General features: G+C 48.6%; 1 protein-coding gene and 1 pseudogene across 1 annotated transcript; both read right to left on the bottom strand.

The window, feature by feature from the left end:
• Positions 1–4024: 4024 nt before the first annotated feature.
• On the bottom strand, positions 4025–5182 carry LOC117187382 (splicing factor 3B subunit 4-like). Its single transcript, XM_033389917.1, has one exon. It carries the CDS (start codon positions 5143–5145, stop codon positions 4144–4146), a length of 1002 nt encoding a protein of 333 aa, XP_033245808.1. The 5' UTR covers positions 5146–5182; the 3' UTR covers positions 4025–4143.
• A 4759-nt stretch (positions 5183–9941) lies between these two features.
• LOC117187139 lies at positions 9942–11128 on the bottom strand (annotated as a pseudogene).
• Between the last annotated feature and the right edge of the window lie 7390 nt (positions 11129–18518).

The raw sequence follows: 18518 nt of genomic DNA, 5'->3' as shown, positions 1-18518 counted from the left end.
ATCCCCTACCGGACAACTTATCTCTGCCGACGAAATACGTCTCTCCGCTGGCGGAAAGTTATTTCCAGTGGCGGGAAATTTATATCCCCTACCGGACAACTTATCTCTGCTGACGAAATACATCTCTCCGCTGGCGGAAAAGTTATTTCCGGTGGCGGGAAATTTATATCCCCTACCGGACAACTTATCTTTGCTGACGAAATACGTCTCTCCGCTGGCGGAAAACTTATCTGCGCTGGTAGAACATTTACCTCCGGCGACGGTAAATTTATATCCGCTGCCGGACATCTTCCTCTGCTGACAAAATACATCTCTCCGTTGGCGGAAAATTTATATCCGCTGACATACATCTTATCTCCGCTCATAGATAATTTATCTCCGCTGACGAACTACGTTTCTCCGCTCGCAGAAAACTTTTCTCCGCTGCCAGAACATTTACTTCCGGCGGCGAGGAATTTATATCCCCTGCCGGACATCTTATCTCTGCTGACAAAATACATCTCTCCGCTGGCGGGAAATTTATCTCCGGTGGCGGGAAATTTATATCCGCTGCCGGAAAACTTTTCTCCGCTGACAGACATCTTATCTCCGCTGGCAGACAATTTATCTCCGCTGACGAACTACGATTCTCCGCCGGCAGAAAGCTTATCTCCGCTGGCAGAACATTTACTTCTGGCGGCGAGGAATTTATATCCCCTGCCGGGCATCTTATCCCTGCTGACAAAATACATCTCTCCGCTGGCGGAAAACTTATCTCCGCTGACCGACATCATATCTCCGCTCCCGGACAACTTATCTCTGCTGTCAAAATACATCTCTCCGCTGGCGGAAAACTTATCTCCGGTGGCGGGAAATTTATATACGCTGCCGGAAAACTTTTCACCAGAGTGGGGAATTTATATCCCCTGCCGGACAACTTATCTCCGCTGACTAACTACGATCCTCCGCTGGCAGAAAACTTACCTCCGGCGGCGGGAAATTTATATCCCATGCCGGACAACTTATCTCTGCTGACGAAATACGTCTTTCCGCTGGCGGAAAGCTTATCTCCGGGGCGGGAAATTTATATCCGCTGGCGGAAAACTTTTCTCTGCTAACATACATCTTATCTCCGCTGATAGATAATTTATCTCCGCTGACCAACTACGTTTCTCCGCTGGCAGAAAACTTATCTCCGCTGCCAGAACATTTACTTCCGGAGAAGAGGAATTTATATCCCCTGCCGGACATCTTATCTCTGCTGACAAAATACACCTATCCGCTGGCGGGAAATTTATATCCGCTGGCGGAAAACTTTTCTCCGCTGGCAGACAATTTATCTCCGCTGACGAACTACGCTTCTCCGCTGGCAGAAAACTTATCTCCGCTGGTAGAACATTTACCTCCGGCGGTGGGAGTTTTATATTCCGCTGCCGGACATCTTATCTCTGCTGACAAAATAAATCTCTCCGTTGGCGGAAAATTTATATCCGCTGGCGGAAAACTTTTCTCTGCTGACAAAATACATCTCTCCGTTGGCGGAAAATTTATATCCGCTGGCGGAAAACTTTTCTCTGCTGACAGACATCTTATCTCCGCTGATAGAACATTTACCTCCGGCGGTGGGAAATTTATATCCGCTGCCGGACATCTTATCTTTGCTGACAAAATACATCTCTCCGTTGGCGGAAAACTTTTTTCTGCTAACATACATCTTATCTCCGCTGATAGATAATTTATCTCCGCTGACGAACTACGTTTCTCCGCTGGCAGAAAACTTATCTCCGCTGCCAGAACATTTACTTCCGGAGGAGAGGAACTTATATCCCCTGCCGGATATCTTATCTCTGCTGACAAAATACGTCTCTCCGCTGGCGGAAAACTTATCTCCCGTGGCGGGAAATTTATATCCGCTGGCGGAAAACTTTTCTCCGCTGACAGACATTTTATCTCCGCTGGCAGATAATTTATCTCCGCTGACGAACTACGATTCTCCGCTGGCAGAAAACTTATCTCCGCTGGCAGAACATTTACTTCCGGCGGCGAGGAATTTATATCCCCTGCCGGTAATCTTATCTCTGCTGACAAAATACATCTCTCCGCTGGCGGGAAATCTATATCCGCTGGCGGACAACTAATCTCCGCTGGCAGACAATTTATCTCAGCTGACGAACTAATCTTCTCCGCTGGCAGAAAACTTATCTCCGCTGGTAGAACATTTACCTCCGGCGGAGGGAAATTTATATTCCGCTGCCGGACATCTTATCTCTGCTGACAAAATACATCTCTCCGTTTGCGGAAAATTTATATCCGCTGGCGGAAAACTTTTCTCTGCTGACAAAATACATCTCTCCGTTGGCGGAAAATTTATATCCATTGGCGGAAAACTTTTCTCTGCTGACAGACATCTTATCTCCGCTGATAGAACATTTACCTCCGGCGGTGGGAAACTTATATCCGCTGCCGGACATCTTATCTCTGCTGACAAAATACATCTCTCCGTTGGCGGAAAATTTATATCCGCTGGCGGAAAACTTTTCTCTGCTAACATACATCTTATCTCCGCTGATAGATAATTTATCTCCGCTGATGAGCTATGTTTCTCCGCTGGCAGAAAACTTATCTCCGCTGACAGAACATTTACTTCCGGCGGCGAGGAATTTATATCCCCTGCCGGACATGTTATCTCTGCTGACAAAATACATCTCTTCGCTGGCGGAAAACTTTCCTCCGCTGACCGACATCATATCTCCGCTCCCGGACAACTTATCTCTGCTGACAAAATACATCTTTCCGCTGGCGGAAAACTTATCTCCTATTGCGGGAAATTCATATCCGCTGCCGGAAAACTTTTCACCAGAGTGGGGAATTTATATCCCCTGCCGGACAACTTATCTCCGCTGACTAACTACGTTTCTCCGCTGGCAGAAAACTTATCCCCGGCGGCGGGAAATTTATATCCCATGCCGGACAACTTATCTCTGCTGACCAAATACGTCTCTCCGCTGGCGGAAAGCTTATCTCCGGGGCGGGAAATTTATATCCGCTGGCGGAAAACTTTTCTCCGCTGACAGACATCTTATTGCCGCTGGCAGATAATTTATCTCCGTTGACGAGCTACGATTCTCCGCCGGCAGAAAGCTTATCTCCGCTGGCAGAACATTTACTTCCGGCGGCGAGGAATTTATATCCCCTGCCGGACATCTTGTCTCTGCTGACAAAATATATCTCTCCGCTGGCGGAAAACTTTTCTCCGCTGACCGACATCATATCTCCGCTCCTGGATAACTTATCTCTGCTGTCAAAATACATCTCTCCGCTGGCGGAAAACTTATCTCCGGTGGCCGGAAATTTATGTCCGCTGGCGGAAAACTTTTCTCCGCTGACAGGCATCTTATTGCCGCCGGCAGATAATTTATCTCCGCTGACGAACTACGTTTCTCCGCTGGCAGAAAACTTATCTCCAAAGGGGGAATTTTATATCCCCTGCCGGACAACTTATCTCTGCTGACGAAATACGTCTCTGCGCTGGCGGAATACTTATTTCTGGTGGCAGGAAGCCTATATCCGCTGGCGGAAAACTTTTCTTCGCTGACAGAAAACTTATCTCCGCTGGCAGAACATTTACTTCTGGCGGCGAGGAATTTATATCCCCTGCCGGACACTTTATCTCTTCTGTCAAAATACGTCTCTCTGCTGGCGGAAAACTTATCTTCGGTGGCGGGAAATTTATATCCGCTGGCGGAAAACTTTTCTTCGCTGACAGACATCTTATCTCCGCTGGCAGATAATTTATCTTTGCTGACAAAATACGTCTCTCCGCTGGCGTAAAGCTTATCTCCGGTGGCGGGAAATTGATATCCGCTGGCGGAAAACTTTTCTCCAGAGGGGGAAATTTATATCTCCCGCCGGACAACTTATCTCTGCTGACAAAATACGCCTCTCCGCTGGCGGAAAACTTATTTCCGGTGGCGGGATATCTATATCCCCCGGCGGACATCTTATCTCTGCTGACATAATACGTCTCTCCGCTGGCGGAAAACTTATTTTCAAATCCTAGTCAATGGTCGTATGGGTCCACGTTGGGTTCCGCGTGTGTGTAAAAGCCTAGAAAATGTATTTCGTCTGGTTCATCAAATATTTTATAACTACAGGGGCTAAAGGCTACACAGGGATTGGTGGACTAGTACTGATAGCCATCGGGTTGGTAGGGCCGGGCGAAGGTGCCTGGAGCAAAGGCGGAGGTCGCGGTGGCGGCGCTGGCATGCCCGGCGGGGCCCACGAGTTTGGCTGCATCATGCGCGGCGGCGGCGGAATGACCAATGCCGGAGGTAGTGGTGGTTGTCCGCCCGCCATCGGGGGCAGTGGTGGTGGCGGTATTGTGGCTGGGAACGGTGTGGGCTGCGGCACTGGCGGCGGCGTTGCTATCATGCCCATATTGTTCTGCGAGACGGGGACCACGGGCGGTGGGGGCGCCATCATCGGTGGCGGCATCATCTGACCGGTCATCATGTTCTGCACGGGCGCATCGGCGAACAGCTGATGCGGACGATCGGCATGGGCAGAGGGATTCTGGGCGGCAAGCAGACGCTCGGCCGCAGAGCCGTGGCGTTCGCCCTTGTGGTCCTTCTTGAATGCATAAGAGACGGAAATGGGGCGATTGCAGAGATACTGTCCGTTCATGGCGTCCATGGCGGCGTCACTGGCCTCGAAGCTGGCAAAGTTGATGAAGGCGAAACTCTTGGACTTCCCCGTCTCCGGGTCACGCATTATCTTGGGAGTCTGCAGGATCACGCCAAAGGCTGAGAATGTGTCGTAGAGCAGCTTTTCGTCCACCTCCACATCGAGATTGCCAATGAAGATGTTGGCGCCGACATCCAGGTTCTTCTGATCCGCCGACGCCTTGTTCACTCTAATGGGCTTGCCATAAAGCTTAATCATGTTCATAATCTTTATTGCATAGTCGGCATCTTCTTCGCTGAGGAACTCCAGGAATCCATAGCCCTGATGCATTTGTGTGACACGATCTTTGGGCATGTGTACGTTTACTACGGGTCCGGCCTGGACAAACAGCTCCCACAGCAGGGACTCGGACACCTTGTCGTCCAGACCGCCGGCGTAAATTGTGGCATCTTGACTACGTTCCGCAATGGGGCCTGCTGCCATTTTAGTACTATTTTATTTAATAAACACTTTATTTAAATGCAGATTTTTTTATTTGGCAAAATTTCAAACTAGGGATGCAAGCTAAAGCTGGACAAACATCTCCGGTGGCGGTAAATTTATATACGCTGGCGGAAAAGTTTTCTTCGCTGACAGACATCTTATCTCCGCTGGCAGATAATTTATTTTTGCTGACAAAATACGTCTCTCCGCTGGCGGAAAACTTATCTCCGGTGGCAGGAAATTGATATCCTCTGGCGGAAAACTTTTCTCCAGAGGGGGAAATTTATATCTGCCGCCGGACAACTTATCTCTGCTGACAAAATACGTCTCTCCGCTGGCGGAAAACTTATTTCCGGTGGCGGGATATCTATATCCCCCGCCGGACATCTTATCTCTGCTGACAAAATACGTCTCTCCGCTGGCGGAAAACTTATCTCCGGTGGCGGGAAATTTATATACGCTGGCGGAAAACTTTTCTCCGCTGACAGACATCTTTTCTCCGCTGGCAGATTATTTATCTTTGCTGACAAAATACGTCTCTCCGCTGGCGGAAAACATATCTCCGGTGGCGGGAAATTGATATCCGCTGGCGGAAAACTTTTCTCCAGAGGGTGATATTTATATCTCCCGCCGGACAACTTATCTCTGCTGAGAAAATACGTCTCTCCGCTGGCGGAAAACTTATCTTCGGTGGCGGGAAATTTATATCCGCTGGCGGAAAACTTTTCTCCGCGGACAGACATCTTATCTCCGCTGGCAGATAATTTATCTTTGCTGACAAAATACGTCTCTCCGCTGGCGGAAAGCTTATCTCCGGTGGCGGGAAATTGATATCCGCTGGCGGAAAACTTTTCTCCGCTGACAGACATCTTATCTCCGCTGGCAGATTATTTATCTTTGCTGACAAAATACGTCTCTCCGCTGGCGGAAAACTTTTCTCCAGAGTGGGGAATTTATATCCCCTGCCGGACAACTTATCTCCGCTGACTAACTACGATCCTCCGCTGGCAGAAAACTTACCTCCGGCGGCGGGAAATTTATATCCCATGCCGGACAACTTATCTCTGCTGACGAAATACGTCTTTCCGCTGGCGGAAAGCTTATCTCCGGGGCGGGAAATTTATATCCGCTGGCGGAAAACTTTTCTCTGCTAACATACATCTTATCTCCGCTGATAGATAATTTATCTCCGCTGACCAACTACGTTTCTCCGCTGGCAGAAAACTTATCTCCGCTGCCAGAACATTTACTTCCGGAGAAGAGGAATTTATATCCCCTGCCGGACATCTTATCTCTGCTGACAAAATACACCTATCCGCTGGCGGGAAATTTATATCCGCTGGCGGAAAACTTTTCTCCGCTGGCAGACAATTTATCTCCGCTGACGAACTACGCTTCTCCGCTGGCAGAAAACTTATCTCCGCTGGTAGAACATTTACCTCCGGCGGTGGGAATTTTATATTCCGCTGCCGGACATCTTATCTCTGCTGACAAAATAAATCTCTCCGTTGGCGGAAAATTTATATCCGCTGGCGGAAAACTTTTCTCTGCTGACAAAATACATCTCTCCGTTGGCGGAAAATTTATATCCGCTGGCGGAAAACTTTTCTCTGCTGACAGACATCTTATCTCCGCTGATAGAACATTTACCTCCGGCGGTGGGAAATTTATATCCGCTGCCGGACATCTTATCTTTGCTGACAAAATACATCTCTCCGTTGGCGGAAAATTTATATCCGCTGGCGGAAAACTTTTTTCTGCTAACATACATCTTATCTCCGCTGATAGATAATTTATCTCCGCTGACCAACTACGTTTCTCCGCTGGCAGAAAACTTATCTCCGCTGCCAGAACATTTACTTCCGGAGAAGAGGAATTTATATCCCCTGCCGGACATCTTATCTCTGCTGACAAAATACACCTATCCGCTGGCGGGAAATTTATATCCGCTGGCGGAAAACTTTTCTCCGCTGGCAGACAATTTATCTCCGCTGACGAACTACGCTTCTCCGCTGGCAGAAAACTTATCTCCGCTGGTAGAACATTTACCTCCGGCGGTGGGAATTTTATATTCCGCTGCCGGACATCTTATCTCTGCTGACAAAATAAATCTCTCCGTTGGCGGAAAATTTATATCCGCTGGCGGAAAACTTTTCTCTGCTGACAAAATACATCTCTCCGTTGGCGGAAAATTTATATCCGCTGGCGGAAAACTTTTCTCTGCTGACAGACATCTTATCTCCGCTGATAGAACATTTACCTCCGGCGGTGGGAAATTTATATCCGCTGCCGGACATCTTATCTTTGCTGACAAAATACATCTCTCCGTTGGCGGAAAATTTATATCCGCTGGCGGAAAACTTTTTTCTGCTAACATACATCTTATCTCCGCTGATAGATAATTTATCTCCGCTGACCAACTACGTTTCTCCGCTGGCAGAAAACTTATCTCCGCTGCCAGAACATTTACTTCCGGAGGAGAGGAACTTATATCCCCTGCCGGACATCTTATCTCTGCTGACAAAATACACCTCTCCACTGGAGGAAAACTTTTCTCCGCTGACAGATATCTTATCTCCGCTGCCGGATAACTTATCTCTGCTGACAAAATACGTCTCTCCGCTGGCGGAAAACTTATCTCCCGTGGCGGGAAATTTATATCCGCTGGCGGAAAACTTTTCTCCGCTGACAGACATTTTATCTCCGCTGGCAGATAATTTATCTCCGCTGACGAACTACGATTCTCCGCTGGCAGAAAACTTATCTCCGCTGGCAGAACATTTACTTCCGGCGGCGAGGAATTTATATCCCCTGCCGGACATCTTATCTCTGCTGACAAAATACATCTCTCCGCTGGCGGGAAATCTATATCCGCTGGCGGACAACTTATCTCCGCTGGCAGACAATTTATCTCAGCTGACGAACTAATCTTCTCCGCTGGCAGAAAACTTATCTCCGCTGGTAGAACATTTACCTCCGGCGGAGGGAAATTTATATTCCGCTGCCGGACATCTTATCTCTGCTGACAAAATACATCTCTCCGTTGGCGGAAAATTTATATCCGCTGGCGGAAAACTTTTCTCTGCTGACAAAATACATCTCTCCGTTGGCGGAAAATTTATATCCATTGGCGGAAAACTTTTCTCTGCTGACAGACATCTTATCTCCGCTGATAGAACATTTACCTCCGGCGGTGGGAAACTTATATCCGCTGCCGGACATCTTATCTCTGCTGACAAAATACATCTCTCCGTTGGCGGAAAATTTATATCCGCTGGCGGAAAACTTTTCTCTGCTAACATACATCTTATCTCCGCTGATAGATAATTTATCTCCGCTGACGAGCTATGTTTCTCCGCTGGCAGAAAACTTATCTCCGCTGACAGAACATTTACTTCCGGCGGCGAGGAATTTATATCCCCTGCCGGACATGTTATCTCTGCTGACAAAATACATCTCTTCGCTGGCGGAAAACTTTCCTCCGCTGACCGACATCATATCTCCGCTCCCGGACAACTTATCTCTGCTGACAAAATACATCTTTCCGCTGGCGGAAAACTTATCTCCGGTGGCGGGAAATTCATATCCGCTGCCGGAAAACTTTTCACCAGTGTGGGGAATTTATATCCCCTGCCGGACAACTTATCTCCGCTGACTAACTACGTTTCTCCGCTGGCAGAAAACCTTTCTCCGGCGGCGGGAAATTTATATCCCATGCCGGACAACTTATCTCTGCTGACCAAATACGTCTCTCCGCTGGCGGAAAACTTATCTCCGGGGCGGGAAATTTATATCCGCTGGCGGAAAACTTTTCTCCGCTGACAGACATCTTATTGCCGCTGGCAGATAATTTATCTCCGTTGACGAGCTACGATTCTCCGCCGGCAGAAAGCTTATCTCCGCTGGCAGAACATTTACTTCCGGCGGCGAGGAATTTATATCCCCTGCCGGACATCTTGTCTCTGCTGACAAAATATATCTCTCCGCTGGCGGAAAACTTTTCTCCGCTGACCGACATCATATCTCCGCTCCTGGATAACTTATCTCTGCTGTCAAAATACATCTCTCCGCTGGCGGAAAACTTATCTCCGGTGGCCGGAAATTTATATCCGCTGGCGGAAAACTTTTCTCCGCTGACAGGCATCTTATTGCCGCCGGCAGATAATTTATCTCCGCTGACGAACTACGTTTCTCCGCTGGCAGAAAACTTATCTCCAAAGGGGGAATTTTATATCCCCTGCCGGACAACTTATCTCTGCTGACGAAATACGTCTCTGCGCTGGCGGAATACTTATTTCCGGTGGCAGGAAGCCTATATCCGCTGGCGGAAAACTTTTCTTCGCTGACAAAAAACTTATCTCCGCTGGCAGAACATTTACTTCTGGCGGCGAGGAATTTATATCCCCTGCCGGGCACTTTATCTCTTCTGTCAAAATACGTCTCTCTGCTGGCGGAAAACTTATCTTCGGTGGCGGGAAATTTATATCCGCTGGCGGAAAACTTTTCTTCGCTGACAGACATCTTATCTCCGCTGGCAGATAATTTATCTTTGCTGACAAAATACGTCTCTCCGCTGGCGTAAAGCTTATCTCCGGTGGCGGGAAATTGATATCCGCTGGCGGAAAACTTTTCTCCAGAGTGGGAAATTTATATCTCCCGCCGGACAACTTATCTCTGCTGACAAAATACGCCTCTCCGCTGGCGGAAAACTTATTTCCGGTGGCGGGATATCTATATCCCCCGCCGGACATCTTATCTCTGCTGACATAATACGTCTCTCCGCTGGCGGAAAACTTATTTTCAAATCCTAGTCAATGGTCGTATGGGTCCACGTTGGGTTCCGCGTGTGTGTAAAAGCCTAGAAAATGTATTTCGTCTGGTTCATCAAATATTTTATAACTACAGGGGCTAAAGGCTACACAGGGATTGGTGGACTAGTACTGATAGCCATCGGGTTGGTAGGGCCGGGCGAAGGTGCCTGGAGCAAAGGCGGAGGTCGCGGTGGCGGCGCTGGCATGCCCGGCGGGGCCCACGAGTTTGGCTGCATCATGCGCGGCGGCGGCGGAATGCCCAATGCCGGAGGTAGTGGTGGTTGTCCGCCCGCCATCGGGGGCAGTGGTGGTGGGAACGGTGTGGGCTGCGGCACTGGCGGCGGCGTTGCTATCATGCCCATATTGTTCTGCGAGACGGGGACCACGGGCGGTGGGGGCGCCATCATCGGTGGCGGCATCATCTGACCGGTCATCATGTTCTGCGGCGAACAGCTGATGCGGACGATCGGCATGGGCAGAGGGATTCTGGGCGGCAAGCAGACGCTCGGCCGCAGAGCCGTGGCGTTCGCCCTTGTGGTCCTTCTTGAATGCATAAGAGACGGAAATGGGGCGATTGCAGAGATACTGTCCGTTCATGGCGTCCATGGCGGCGTTACTGGCCTCGAAGCTGGCAAAGTTGATGAAGGCGAAACTCTTGGACTTCCCCGTCTCCGGGTCACGCATTATCTTGGGAGTCTGCAGGATCACGCCAAAGGCTGAGAATGTGTCGTAGAGCAGCTTTTCGTCCACCTCCACATCGAGATTGCCAATGAAGATGTTGGCGCCGACATCCAGGTTCTTCTGATGCGCCGACGCCTTGTTCACTCTAATGGGCTTGCCATAAAGCTTAATCATGTTCATAATCTTTATTGCATAGTCGGCATCTTCTTCGCTGAGGAACTCCAGGAATCCATAGCCCTGATGCATTTGTGTGACACGATCTTTGGGCATGTGTACGTTTACTACGGGTCCGGCCTGGACAAACAGCTCCCACAGCAGGGACTCGGACACCTTGTCGTCCAGACCGCCGGCGTAAATTGTGGCATCTTGACTACGTTCCGCAATGGGGCCTGCTGCCATTTTAGTACTATTTTATTTAATAAACACTTTATTTAAATGCAGATTTTTTTATTTGGCAAAATTTCAAGCTAGGGATGCAAGCTAAAGCTGGACAAACATCTCCGGTGGCGGTAAATTTATATACGCTGGCGGAAAAGTTTTCTTCGCTGACAGACATCTTATCTCCGCTGGCAGATAATTTATTTTTGCTGACAAAATACGTCTCTCCGCTGGCGGAAAACTTATCTCCGGTGGCAGGAAATTGATATCCTCTGGCGGAAAACTTTTCTCCAGAGGGGGAAATTTATATCTCCCGCCGGACAACTTATCTCTGCTGACAAAATACGTCTCTCCGCTGGCGGAAAACTTATTTCCGGTGGCGGGATATCTATATCCCCCGCCGGACATCTTATCTCTGCTGACAAAATACGTCTCTCCGCTGGCGGAAAACTTATCTCCGGTGGCGGGAAATTTATATACGCTGGCGGAAAGCTTTTCTCCGCGGACAGACATCTTATCTCCGCTGGCAGATTATTTATCTTTGCTGACAAAATACGTCTCTCCGCTGGCGGAAAACATATCTGCGGTGGCGGGAAATTGATATCCGCTGGCGGAAAACTTTTCTCCAGAGGGTGAAATTTATATCTCCCGCCGGACAACTTATCTCTGCTGAGAAAATACGTCTCTCCGCTGGCGGAAAACTTATCTTCGGTGGCGGGAAATTTATATCCGCTGGCGGAAAACTTTTCTCCGCGGACAGACATCTTATCTCCGCTGGCAGATAATTTATCTTTGCTGACAAAATACGTCTCTCCGCTGGCGGAAAGCTTATCTCCGGTGGCGGGAAATTGATATCCGCTGGCGGAAAACTTTTCTCCGCTGACAGACATCTTATCTCCGCTGGCAGATTATTTATCTTTGCTGACAAAATACGTCTCTCCGCTGGCGGAAAACTTATCTCCGGTGGCGGGAAATTGATATCCGCTGGCGGAAAACTTTTCTCCAGAGGGTGAAATTTATATCTCCCGCCGGACAACTTATCTCTGCTGACAAAATACGTCTCTTCGCTGGCGGAAAACTTATCTTCGGTGGCGGGAAATTTATATCCGCTGGCGGAAAACTTTTCTCCGCTGACAGACATCTTATCTCCGCTGGCAGATTATTTATCTTTGCTGACAAAATACGTCTCTCCGCTGGCGGAAAACTTATCTCCGGTGGCGGGAAATTGATATCCGCTGGCGGAAAACTTTTCTCCAGAGGGTGAAATTTATATCTCCCGCCGGACAACTTATCTCTGCTGACAAAATACGTCTCTCCGCTGGCGGAAAACTTATCTTCGGTGGCGGGAAACTTATATCCGCTGGCGGAAAACTTTTCTCCGCTGACAGACATCTTATCTCCGCTGGCAGATTATTTATCTTTGCTGACAAAATACGTCTCTCCGCTGGCGGAAAACTTATCTCCGGTGGCGGGAAATTGATATCCGCTGGCGGAAAACTTTTCTCCAGAGGGTGAAATTTATATCTCCCGCCGGACAACTTATCTCTGCTGACAAAATACGTCTCTCCGCTGGCGGAAAGCTTATCTCCGGTGGCGGGAAATTGATATCCGCTGGCGTAAAACTTTTCTCCGCTGACAGACATCTTATCTCCGCTGGCAGATTATTTATCTTTGCTGACAAAATACGTCTCTCCGCTGGCGGAAAACTTATCTCCGGTGGCGGGAAATTGATATCCACTGGCGGAAAACTTTTCTCCAGAGGGTGAAATTTATATCTCCCGCCGGACAACTTATCTCTGCTGACAAAATACGTCTCTCCGCTGGCGGAAAACTTATCTTCGGTGGCGGGAAATTTATATCCGCTGGCGGAAAACTTTTCTCCGCTGACAGACATCTTATCTCCGCTGGCAAATTATTTATCTTTGCTGACAAAATACGTCTCTCCGCTGGCGAAAAACTTATCTCCGGTGGCGGGAAATTGATATCCGCTGGCGGAAAACTTTTCTCCAGAGGGTGAAATTTATATCTCCCGCCGGACAACTTATCTCTGCTGACAAAATACGACTCTCCGCTGGCGGAAAACTTATCTTCGGTGACGGGAAATTTATATCCGCTGGCGGAAAACTTTTCTCCGCTGACAGACATCTTATCTCCGCTGGCAGATAATTTATTTTTGCTGACAAAATACGTCTCTCCGCTGGCGGAAAACTTATCTCCGGTGGCAGGAAATTGATATCCGCTGGCGGAAAACTTTTCTCCAGAGGGTGAAATTTATATCTCCCGCCGGACAACTTATCTCTGCTGAGAAAATACGTCTCTCCGCTGGCGGAAAACTTATCTTCGGTGGCGGGAAATTTATATCCGCTGGCGGAAAACTTTTCTCCGCGGACAGACATCTTATCTCCGCTGGCAGATAATTTATCTTTGCTGACAAAATACGTCTCTCCGCTGGCGGAAAGCTTATCTCCGGTGGCGGGAAATTGATATCCGCTGGCGGAAAACTTTTCTCCAGAGGGTGAAATTTATATCTCCCGCCGGACAACTTATCTCTGCTGAGAAAATACGTCTCTCCGCTGGCGGAAAACTTATCTTCGGTGGCGGGAAATTTATATCCGCTGGCGGAAAACTTTTCTCCGCGGACAGACATCTTATCTCCGCTGGCAGATAATTTATCTTTGCTGACAAAATACGTCTCTCCGCTGGCGGAAAGCTTATCTCCGGTGGCAGGAAATTGATATCCGCTGGCGGAAAACTTTTCTCCAGAGGGTGAAATTTATATCTCCCGCCGGACATCTTATCTCTGCTGACAAATCACGTCTCTCCGCTGGCGGAAAACTTATCTCCGGTGGCGGGAAATTTATATACGCTGGCGGAAAACTTTTCTCCGCTGACAGACATCTTATCTCCGCTGGCAGATTATTTGTCTTTGCTGACAAAATACGTCTCTCCGCTGGCGGAAAACTTATCTCCGGTGGCGGGAAATTGATATCCGCTGGCGGAAAACTTTTCTCCAGAGGGTGAAATTTATATCTCCCGCCGGACAACTTATCTCTGCTGAGAAAATACGTCTCTCCGCTGGCGGAAAACTTATCTTCGGTGGCGGGAAATTTATATCCGCTGGCGGAAAACTTTTCTCCGCGGACAGACATCTTATCTCCGCTGGCAGATAATTTATCTTTGCTGACAAAATACGTCTCTCCGCTGGCGGAAAGCTTATCTCCGGTGGCGGGAAATTGATATCCGCTGGCGGAAAACTTTTCTCCGCTGACAGACATCTTATCTCCGCTGGCAGATTATTTATCTTTGCTGACAAAATACGTCTCTCCGCTGGCGGAAAACTTATCTCCGGTGGCGGGAAATTGATATCCGCTGGCGGAAAACTTTTCTCCAGAGGGTGAAATTTATATCTCCCGCCGGACAACTTATCTCTGCTGACAAAATACGTCTCTCCGCTGGCGGAAAACTTATCTTCGGTGGCGGGAAATTTATATCCGCTGGCGGAAAACTTTTCTCCGCTGATAGACATCTTAGCTCCGCTGGCAGATAATTTATCTTTGCTGACAAAATACGTCTCTCCGCTGGCGGAAAGCTTATCTCCGGTGGCAGGAAATTGATATCCGCTGGCGGAAAACTTTTCTCCAGAGGGGGAAATTTATATCTCCCGCCGGACAACTTATTTCTGCTGAAAAATACGTCTCTCCGCTGGCGGAAAACTTATTTCCGGTGGCGGGATATCTATATCCCCCGCCGGACATCTTATTTCTGCTGACAAAATACGTCTCTCCGCTGGCGGAAAACTTATCTCCGGTGGCGGGAAATTTATATCCGCTGGCGGAAAACTTTTCTCCGCTGACAGACATCTTATCTCCGCTGGCAGATAATTTATTTTTGCTGACAAAATACGTCTCTCCGCTGGCGGAAAACTTATCTCCGGTGGCAGGAAATTGATATCCGCTGGCGGAAAACTTTTCTCCAGAGGGGGAAATTTATATCTCCCGCCGGACAACTTATTTCTGCTGAAAAATACGTCTCTCCGCTGGCGGAAAACTTATTTCCGGTGGCGGGATATCTATATCCCCCGCCGGACATCTTATCTCTGCTGACAAAATACGTCTCTCCGCTGGCGGAAAACTTATCTCCGGTGGCGGGAAATTTATATACGCTGGCGCAAAACTTTTCTCCGCTGACAGACATCTTATCTCCGCTGGCAGATTATTTGTCTTTGCTGACAAAATACGTCTCTCCGCTGGCGGAAAACTTATCTCCGGTGGCGGGAAATTGATATCCGCTGGCGGAAAACTTTTCTCCAGAGGGTGAAATTTATATCTCCCGCCGGACAACTTATCTCTGCTGAGAAAATACGTCTCTCCGCTGGCGGAAAACTTATCTTCGGTGGCGGGAAATTTATACCCGCTGGCGGAAAACTTTTCTCCGCGGACAGACATCTTATCTCCGCTGGCAGATAATTTATCTTTGCTGACAAAATACGTCTCTCCGCTGGCGGAAAACTTTTCTCCAGAGGGTGAAATTTATATCTCCCGCCGGACAACTTATCTCTGCTGAGAAAATACGTCTCTCCGCTGGCGGAAAACTTATCTTCGGTGGCGGGAAATTTATACCCGCTGGCGGAAAACTTTTCTCCGCGGACAGACATCTTATCTCCGCTGGCAGATAATTTATCTTTGCTGACAAAATACGTCTCTCCGCTGGTAGAAAGCTTATCTCCGGTGGCGGGAAATTGATATCCGCTGGCGGAAAACTTTTCTCCAGAGGGTGAAATTTATATCTCCCGCCGGACAACTTATCTCTGCTGACAAAATACGTCTCTCCGCTGGCGGAAAACTTATCTTCGGTGGCGGGAAATTTATATTCGCTGGCGGAAAACTTTTCTCCGCGGACAGACATCTTATCTCCGCTGGCAGATAATTTATCTTTGCTGACTAAATACGTCTCTCCGCTGGCGGAAAGCTTATCTCCGGTGGCGGGAAATTGATATCCGCTGGCGTAAAACTTTTCTCCGCTGACAGACATCTTATCTCCGCTGGCAGATTATTTATCTTTGCTGACAAAATACGTCTCTCCGCTGGCGGAAAACTTATCTCCGGTGGCGGGAAATTGATATCCGCTGGCGGAAAACTTTTCTCCAGAGGGTGAAATTTATATCTCCCGCCGGACAACTTATCTCTGCTGACAAAATACGTCTCTCCGCTGGCGGAAAACTTATCTCCGGTGGCGGGGAATTGATATCCGCTGGCGGAAAACTTTTCTCCAGAGGGTGAAATTTATATCTCCCGCCGGACAACTTATCTCTGCTGACAAAATACGTCTCTCCGCTGTCGGAAAACTTATCTCCGGTGGCGGGAAATTTATATCCGCTGGCGGAAAACTTTTCTCGAGAGGGGGAAATTGATATCCCCTGCCGGACAACTTATCTCCGCCGGCAGAAAACGTATCTCCGCTGGCAGAACATTCACCTCCGGCGGCGGGAAGCTTATATCCCCTGCCGGACACCTTATCTCTGCTGACAAAATATATCTCTCCGCTGGTGGAAAATTTATATCCGGTGGCGGGAAATTTATATCCGCTGGCGGAAAACTCTTCTCCAGAGGGGGAAATTGATATCCCCTGCCAGACAACTTATCTCCGCTGACGAACTACGTTTCTCCACCGGCAGAAAACGTATCTCCGCTGGCAGAACATTTACCTCCGGCGGCGGGAAGTTTATATCCCCTGCCGGACATCTTATCTCTGCTAACAAAATACATCTGTCCGCTGGTGGAAAATTTATATCCGCTGGCGGAGAACTTTTCTCCGCTGACAGACATCTTATCTCCGCTGGCAGATAATTTATCTCCGCTGACAAAATACGCCTCGGAAAAACGTATCTCCGGTGGCGGGAAATTTATATCCGCTGGCGGAAAACTTTTCTTTGCTGAGACACATCATATCTCCGCTCCCGGACAACTTATCTCTGCTGACAAAATACATCTCTCCGCTGGCGGAAAACTTATCTCCGGTGGCGGGAAATTTATATACGCTGGCGGAAGACTTTTCTCGAGAGGGGGAAATTTATATCCCCTGTCGGACAACTTATCTCCGCCGGCAGAAAACGTATCTCCGCTGGCAGAACATTTACCTCCGGCGGCGGGAAGTTTATATCCCCTGCCGGACACCTTATCTCTGCTGACAAAATACATCTCTCCGCTGGTGGAAAATTTATATCCGGGGGCGGGAAATTTATAGCCGCTGGCGGAAAACATTTCTCCAGAGGGGGAAATTGATATCCCCTGCCGGACAACTTATCTCCGCTGACGAACTACGTTTCTCCGGCGGTAGAAAACATATCTCCGCTGGCAGAACATTTACCTCCGGCGGCGGGAAGTTTATATCCCCGCCGGACATCTTATCTCTGCTGACAAAATATGTCTCTCCGCTGGCGGAAAACTTATCTCCGGTGGCGGGAAATTTATAGCTGCTGGCGGCAAATTTTCTCCAGAAGAGGAAATTTATATCTCCCGCCGGAAAACTTATCTCTGCTGACAAAATACGTCTCTCCGCTGGCGGAAAACTTTTCTCCGCTGACAGACATCTTATCTACGCTGCCGGACAACTTATCTCTGCTGACAAAATACATCTCTCCGCAGGCGGAAAACTTATCTGCGGTGGCGGGAAATTTATATCCGCTGGCGGAAAACTTTTCTCCGCTGAGAGACATCATATCTCCGCTGCCGGACAACTTATCTCTGCTGACAAAATACATCTCTCCGCTGGCGGAAAACTTATCTCCGGTGGCGGGAAATTTATATCCGCTGGTGGAAAACTTTTCTCCGCTGACAGACATCTGATCTACGCTGCCGGACAACTTATCTCTGCTGACAAAATACGTCTCTCCGCTGTCGGAAAATCTACCTCCGGTGGTGGGAAATTTATATCCGCTGGCGGAAAACTTTTCTCCGCTGACAGACATCTTATCTACGCTGCCGGACAACTTATCTCTGCTGACAAAATACGCCTCTCCGCTGTCGGAAAAACTTATCTCCGGTGGCGGGAAATTTATATCCGCTGGCGGAAAACTTTTCTCCGCTGAGACACATCTTATCTACGCTGCCGGACAACTTACCTCTGCTGACAAAAATACGTCTCTCCACTGTCGGAAAACTTATCTCCGGTGGCGGGAAATTTATATCCGCTGGCGGAAAACTTTTCTCCGCTGACAGACATCTTATCTACGCTGCCGGACAACTTATCTCTGCTGACAAAATACGTCTCTCCACTGTCGGAAAACTTATCTCCGGTGGCGGGAAATTTATATCCGCTGGCGGAAAACTTTTCTCCGCTGACAGACATCTTATCTACGCTGCCGGACAACTTATCTCTGCTGACAAAATACGTCTCTCCGCTGGCGGAAAACTTATCTCCGGTGGCGGGAAATTTATATCCGCTGGCGGAAAACTTTTCTCCGCTGAGACACATCTTATCTACGCTGCCGGACAACTTATCTCT

The sequence above is a fragment of the Drosophila miranda genome, chromosome 2, assembly GCF_003369915.1.
Source record: "Drosophila miranda strain MSH22 chromosome 2, D.miranda_PacBio2.1, whole genome shotgun sequence".
Taxonomy (NCBI): domain Eukaryota; kingdom Metazoa; phylum Arthropoda; class Insecta; order Diptera; family Drosophilidae; genus Drosophila; species Drosophila miranda.
Note: the sequence above shows the minus strand (reverse complement) of the source record. Positions and strands in the feature narration are given on the sequence as shown.